The 8,009-nt window shown below is 40.9% G+C and overlaps 1 protein-coding gene across 1 annotated transcript; it reads left to right on the plus strand.

The window, feature by feature from the left end:
- Positions 1 to 545: 545 nt before the first annotated feature.
- mRpL14 (mitochondrial ribosomal protein L14) lies at positions 546 to 1,431 on the plus strand. Its single transcript, XM_074090395.1, has 2 exons — positions 546 to 902; positions 1,111 to 1,431. Exons 1-2 carry the CDS (start codon positions 719 to 721, stop codon positions 1,377 to 1,379), a joined length of 453 nt encoding a protein of 150 aa, XP_073946496.1. The 5' UTR covers positions 546 to 718; the 3' UTR covers positions 1,380 to 1,431.
- Positions 1,432 to 8,009: the final 6,578 nt, after the last annotated feature.

Consider the following 8,009-nt stretch of genomic DNA (forward strand, 5'->3'; position numbering starts at 1 on the left):
TTTCAAAATTTATAAACATAGGTAGGTGTACGAGTACCTATATTTTAGTTTACAGAGATTTTGACCAGGTTCGATTCCCGGTTATGCATGAGTTAAATAAAAATAAAAAATGATTTTTTATTACATCTGAAATCGAAGCCATGGTTCCTAAGAACAGATTTCGCTCTCTCATAGTTTCTGACTTCTCCCTACCTACTGACCCATTTGGATTGATCATCCTGTATACGTACTTATAAGAATACCACAGAATAACTTATAAGATATCGTTGTCTTTCCTATGAGCAGGAACAAAAAACAAACATTCTAAGCTCTTAAGTGGTTTTAATATATTTTGTTACATATTCTCCGTAATTTAACAAACATTTGTGGCGTACTTAAGCGTTAACTTTTCAACTCACTGCTTTTTATTTAATGATCGTTTGTTAACATCATGTTCGTAAAAATAGTAGTTCGTAATTCATTCCACGCGTGACACGGTTAAAAAAAGACTAGGTCTTTGTATAAAATAGTATAAATAAGCCGTAGGTAAAGCCACAGAGTACCTTTTTTATATGGTATGGCCTGTCTGTATGGAAAAAACTCTTTCGCCTTTATGAAGAGGCGAACAAAAAACATCAGATGTCAGTTGTCAAAATTCATAACCTATAAATAGCTATTGAAAATTGTTTACTTCATCCAAAGAGGAAGGCTTCATCACTAGACCTAGACCTCGGAGACAATGTTTAAAAACTTATTTAATAAGTTGATGCCGGCTGTACCAGCATGCGGGCTCCACACCACGGCGGTCCTCAGCGAAGTGCGGCTGTTGTCACGGCTACGCGTCGTCGACAACTCCGAGATCGGCAAGAGAGCTATGGCGGAGGGAAAACCACCTAAAATCATCTGTGTTTATAACAAAAGACGTATGTTGCTCTAATATTAAGTATATCACATCCCTTTTACCTTGAATTTTGTACGATAAAACTTTCAAAATACCTCTTTTATTGCCATTTCGCTGCAGATTTCATGTTAAGTTGACTTGACTACGAATCATAAAAACTACGGATGATTAATATGAAAATTTAGACGTTGCGACCTTAATTAGTAAAAATCCCTATTTAAATTTTGCAGGAGTGGGTTTCATTGGTGACCGTGTGATGGTAGCAATCAAAGGGCAGAAGAAAAAAGGCATCCTTGTGGGCTTGAAGCAGACGCAGAAAGTGAAGGTCCCTAAGTTTGACAGCAACAATGTAGTGTTGATTGATGACAACGGCACCCCACTGGGCACGCGCATCCATGTACCTGTGCCCACCATACTGCGCACAATCCTCAAGGAACGGACACACTCCAAGGGTGCAGACTATACTAAACTCTTGGGTATAGCGACTAGGTTTGTCTAACAGTTTAATTATTAAGTAGGTAGTGATATTAAATTAATATGCAATTCATGTAGTTTTTGTATTATTTGAGTTTCCAATTAAATTTTAGAGCTTATAAATACTATGCTTGTCACATTCTCAAGTTATTGACACCTGTCAATAACTTGGTACAGCATAATATGATTGTCATAATATCATCATCCCAGCCTATTTACGTCCCACTGCTGGGCACAGGCCTCCTCTCAGAATGATAGGGCTTGGGTTGTAGTTCCCACGCGGGCCCAGTGCGGATCAGGAACTTCACAGTTCACACATACCATTGAATCACTTCACAGGTATGTGCAGGTTTCCTCATGATGTTTTCCTTCACCGTATTCACCGATTGTCATAATATACTGAGCAGCAAAAAATTTGGACTTCAAAATTGTATGCAGTAATAGGTAATTTTGTATGTAGAGTGGGCCAAATTTGGTGCCACTGAGAATATTATAATTTACAGTAAGGTACAGATGAAAACCTTAACTTTTTCGACGCCAACAACTCATATATACACACTGCAGGTTCCACGCCAACAACCTATATCCATACTTCCGACCTATACATCCATTAGACATTGCAATATAGAAGCCTGGCGTATGGGTGATGTCTTTTATATTTGACGTGGCGGTGAAAAGGTTAAGTAAGTGACCTGTTGTATGTAGTAGTAATATTGTGTCTGTACAGATAAGTTGATATTCCATATTCAACAAAATGAATCATAGTTTTATATTTTTGACTTAAGAGATTAATTAAAAACAAATATTTTTAACAACTTCAATTGATTTTGTACCATAATGTAAATTTAGCAATTTTGACTATTTGTATACATTTATGTGGTCACAATGAATGCACTATGCCTGGAAAAGGGTTAAGTCCCATATGATTCTGTGTACTACTACACAACAGGCCATTTACTTTCATGGGATTAGAGTAATTATTTTTATAACTATAATTGAATTAAGAAGGCTCCACTAATCCTGCCCAATTTATCCAATAATTTACGTTATTCAATGCCATAAGTTGTTATATTTATGTATTGATGGGCTACTGGAAATGTAGACTAGAAGAAGAAGAAGATCTCTTTTAGCGTGTTGTTGTTGAGACACCATTTATAAAAGAAAAACAAATAAAAATAAAACCACCACAGAAATTTGAAAATTTAATAAAAACTAAATTCAGTTCCACTTGAAAGTAGAGTAGAGGAGACGACATGGTAGCGGCAGACGAGCGTCGGCGCGGCGCGGCGCGGCGCCCCGGGGCTCCGGCGCCCGCCCGGGGCTCCGGCACCCGCCCGGGGCTCCGGCGCCCGCCCGCGCCAGGCGGCGGCGGCACTACGGCGCACTGGGTGTGTCCGACTCAACATTATATCCTCTCTACGAAATGATTCATTGTTTCCTCGTAACCTCATTACATTTAAATTGTACATAATGTTTAAGTTATGGTGAGAGAGAACATCGATGCCGAATGCCGCCGCCGTCCTCCAAATAAGGCTTTTAAAATCGTATATTGCTACATTCCAATTGTTTAAAACCGTGAACGATACCTATTATTCTTATATAAAGAAGGAATTTATTTATATTAATAATATTTAACACTATCAACAATGCAACACGATTGCACAACTGCGAAGTAAGACTACGCCGGTTCGACTCACGATGGATATAATGATTCTTTATATATATTTAGTATATTATATGCACAACAGCTGTGACTAGACATTAATAGATTCACGTGCGTCCGCTGTCCGCTGTCCGCAGTCCGCTGGTGCGGTGCGTAGAGTGCTGCCGCGACTCTGACTCATGGCACTCTTTGTACAGTTACTGGTTAAGTTTAATCACATCTCTATAGACACACACTTAAGATAGCGAATCGTGCACCCGGTGCTCGCACGACAGGAGGTCACCGATACACGATAAAGTAAACTGAACCAAACCATTATTCCAACATAACGCTACGCTAGCGAGATGACGCGATGCCTACGTTCTAACATCGTCATTCCCTCCGACATCGTGATGAAAGCGATTTGTGAAAAAATACCTCTTTACATTTGGACGAAATACTTAAAATAATCCAGCAGACACGGACGAGCCGGTGACCGGCTTCCCGCGGCCGGCTCGCCGCGTCCGCCGGACGCAACACTCGGTGATGATCAGAAAGTTTCCGTTCACACATGTACAAGCCGGAGCGCGGGGCGGGGTGGGGCGGGGCTCCGGGGGGCTAGCGCGGCGCTCGCAGCGCCGTCAGCACCTGCGGGGAGGGGTCAGGACGGAACGGGGGAGGGGAGCTGCAAGGCAGCTTCATTTCAATGAGGTCTATCGCGTATGAATCGCGTTCGCCGCTAGAGTCGCTAGTGTAGCGTGAGGTCTCCGAAATGTCAAGAGCTACGCGGGTTTATTTATAATTAGAATAATTTTGTGAATATTTTGCATTACATGAAATTAATATGGAAATTATGCGATAAGGGGCAATGTTTTGAGACAGTTTTGTCTTTCGAAAACTTTTGTTCTCCCTTTTTTTTCGATAAAAACGGGACTACGCAAGATTGTGGTTGCTCGATATTTTTATGGTGCGGTTTTAAGATTTACTAAACTAAATACGATTTAAATCTAAACTTTGTTTTCACGCCCGTAATAATAGACTTTGAAAGCCACACTTAAAAACCTCACGCAACAGTGGCGCCATCTAGTAAGACAAAAAAGCAATAACCCTCATTAAAACTTTATTTATCCATGCCGGTCTGATATTATTTGCGATGCGGTCGAACATAATGATCCACAAACTTGTCATTCGCAAACGACAGCCCCGTATCGGCTCGACTGAGCCGGCCACCTCGGGCGGGACTAGGAATCTGGATCCCGCTCGCCTTGTGCGAGCGTTCTGAGGAAGGGGGCGGCTCGGGACGGGCGGGGAGCGCGCTCACACATACCGCAACCTTATAGTTATAGTAAACGACTACTAAAACCGAACTAATATTCAAAAGTTACAGTTACTTGTATAAAATTCGGATAAGGCGATAAGATCAGTAGAATAATATAGAAGTAGATACGAGCGGGCCGCGCTCAGGCCCGCTAATGACTGATGCCGGCGCTACGAGCTAGTGCGGCCTACGATGACACCTACTAGACATGGGTAATCGAGACTCCGACAACTGATCTGACTCACTAAATTCAGCTCAGATATGAGATATCGGTTCCGACTCCGCTTATCTCAATTATTCTCAAACTACCTAGAAAATCGCACTCAACGCCTAAAAATAGGTCATATCATCAGCTCAGACCTGAAAAATACTTCTTTCGGTCTTCCTCAAGGAAGCATTTTAAGCTCAACCCTGTTTTTAATTTATATCAATGAGCTTTGCAATTTGAACATGGATAGTGGTAAAATCGTTTCCTATGCAGATGACACTGCCCTACTATTTTCTGCAGGCTCTGCAGAAGAAGTACACGAGTATGCACAACAAGGTTTTAATGTCGTAAACACTTGGCTTCAGAATCACCTACTTACATTAAACGCTGACAAAACTCATTTCATAAAGTTTTCTATGCGCAAATCAAAATTGGAACAAACTGACGCTAAACTCTACGCACACAATTGTACAGATCCCACGACTAACGACCAATGTAGATGTCCAGAAATAACCATAACTTCCAAAACAAAGTATTTGGGAGTTATCATTGATGATTCCCTCTCCTTTAAACCTCATATTGAAATACTGTGTAACAGAGTACGTAAATTAATTTTTGTTTTCAAAAAACTGCGGTCTATTGCGGATCCACTGCTTATTAAGAAAGTTTATTTTGCACTATGTCAATCGGTATTAACTTACTGCATTACTTCGTGGGGTGGCCTGCCCAAAAGTGTATTGTTAAACCTAGAAAGAGCCCAGCGAGCGGTCCTAAAGGTCTCCACATCCCGCCCATTCCTTTATCCTACCGCCCTTCTATATAAGGCATGCGATGTGCTAACAGTTCGTCAGTTATTTATTTTCAATACGATATTAAAACAACACGCTACAACGCCGTACAATTGTGAACTTACTAACAAAAGACGTAAGGATATTGTTTGCCCCTTAAACACCCGAAAACACAAATTTTCTTCCAGATTTTTTACCTTCCTAGGCCCCCTTTCTCTACAATAGACTGAATGCGAAGCTAGAGTTTTATCCGCTCAGCTATGTGAAATGCAAGAGAGCACTCCGAACAGCCCTACAAAACATGTCATACGAAGATACAGAGAAGTTATTGACTGTTGTGAAATAATGTTTATTATAGATTTATGTATATCGCTTTGGCTAAGTAAAATAGTCATATCACTAATAGTGTAATTTACTAGTTATTATGAACCTAATTTGTTTTAAATTCTGCAGTGTGAATAATTAAGATAAACTTTTTGATCTATTTTAGCCTGAAACACAGGGAATCCTAGTTCAGGCACACGTTTATATGTCCTAGTATATCCTATTGTATATTTAAATAATAATTACCGTGTACAATGTTATATGAATAAAATATTTTGTATTTGTATTTGTATTTGTATTTTGTATCGACTCGCTATTGAATAGTTCTTGCGAGCGATTTTTAACTTATTTGTCTGTTAGCGAAGGTCTCCTTCCGACTCTTGACAGGATTGGTTCGGTACAGAAAAACTGCTATACTAATTCTTCATAATGACTCCTTGGACATTGGCCGGAGATGATAATATGGATGGAAGGAGCCGATAAGTTTTTCGGATCCGCTTGAGTGTCTGACTCTTTCGAAGGCGGAGTTCCGGATTAACCCATATCTAACACCTACACATGATGGACTCGCATTGACAACTGACACCTAATTCTGCCGAAATAAAATACTAAATAACAATACCGACTAAAACTATTACCGCAACAAAATTATAAAAAAAAAATCTACTTACGATCAACTATGATAAGAACTCTAATGACGTTACCGTATAGCTATGATAAAATGTATATGTTTCACTTAGAGCTACGAAGAGACGATGATGGTTCGCGGGGCGCGGCGCGGCCGGCCGGCGTCTGTCCGCTCAGTTTTGGCTTCACACATTTAAAATACATGAACCAGTAAAGTTTGATCACGAGCGCTGGTCCGAAGTCCGAGCACGCCGGCGCGGCTGCGCCGCCATTTGAATAGTGTTCTAACTAGAGCGCGCCTGCACTGAGCGTCCGGGGCTCCGGGCACAAACATAACACGCGGCGACATTATAACTCTTGTGTTCTGAACTCTAATTGCCCTAGTTTATCCTGTCAGAAACAAAATTTTATTCTACATTTCTATTAACAGCTGCAAATTTAACAGGCATCCTGGTTTGTTTATGTAGTAACTAGATCGTTTCTTTCAGTCACATGTTACATTTCTCTTTTTTGTTTAGATATTTACGTTTGTGTCCGAGCGTACGCCGGCGTCAGGCGCGCGTGTGTGTGTGTTGGTGTGGGGTGTGGGGGTGTGAGGTTGGGTGGGGTGGGGGTGTGAGTTAGACGTCGACGACCATCTTCTTGTGTATGTCGGTGTTGCCCACCACGGAGCAGAACTCTTCGAAGGAGATCTTGCCGTCCTCGTCGCGGTCGGCGAACAGGATGGTTTTGTCCACGATCTGCTGCAGCTGCGTGTCTTCAGGTTTGTTGCCCACCATCATCTTAAGCACCTGTAAACGACAACAACCTCGATTATTCCCAGTAGTTCATTTGGGATTTTTTTTGGCGCTTGTTCCTTTACTAATGATTTAAATGATACAATATGAGAATGAAACTACAACGAATCATCAGTACCTAAAGCTTACAGTTATACTGAGTGGCCCGTTTGGATGAATAGTTTTTCTTGTCTTTGATGTCATGGTTCCTTAGATCTGATCTTTCTATCCTATGGGTAGCCCATCGTATCGCCTAACGTACATGTTAAAGTTACTATATGTATCTGTATGAACAACACCGGGTATCCGGCGTGCATGTGAAATTGCACTTTAGTCGTGAACCACCCAAATCACTAGATTCCCAAAGATAAGTAGGTATATATAAAATCGTTCGATCAATATTTAACCGAAATAAAGTGTCGAACGAGTAAATTAACAACAAATAGGTACGACGAAAAAGGAATCTATCAATGACATTCGATCTGTTACAGTTTAGTTCTGGCTGACCTACTGACCTGGCCGATGCACTGTCCATCGTCCGCTGACGCTATTAGCATCGATCTGCTCAAACCTTGGACGGCGGGTACCTAAGGCGAGCTGAACAGATCAAAAATTTAGGACCCGACATGCCACATTGAGTTGTAAAGGACCACTTAGTCTTCACACTAAACTTTCTTTTAAATGTAATAGTCATTGTGCATTTCGTGTGATTATTTGTCGGTCGAAATCTAGTCTTCAAGGTCAATCAGCGACGTCCACTCAAAGTGAATCCAAATCAATCAGATAGACAATTCTAAAATCAGATCTATTAAAAGAAGAATTTAATATAATCATCTCAGATTATACCTATTCAGAATCATAAAGATTGATGATAATGATGATGTCCTCCACGGCCACGACGTATCCGTCGACGGGAAACCCTTCTATGAATTAAATCTGTTTGCTCCGCTCATCGCTCATGTGAACGAATGT

The sequence above is a fragment of the Choristoneura fumiferana genome, chromosome 7, assembly GCF_025370935.1.
Source record: "Choristoneura fumiferana chromosome 7, NRCan_CFum_1, whole genome shotgun sequence".
Lineage (NCBI taxonomy): Eukaryota > Metazoa > Arthropoda > Insecta > Lepidoptera > Tortricidae > Choristoneura > Choristoneura fumiferana.

What these genes read in the sequence shown, in the direction of transcription:
- mRpL14 (XM_074090395.1), top strand. Translation starts at nt 719, where the DNA reads ATGTTTAAAAACTTATTTAATAAGTTGATGCCGGCTGTACCAGCATGC. An exon ending in CTGTGTTTATAACAAAAGAC is followed by an intron (nt 903 to 1,110) that starts GTATGTTGCTCT and finishes TAAATTTTGCAG; the next exon opens with GAGTGGGTTTCATTGGTGAC.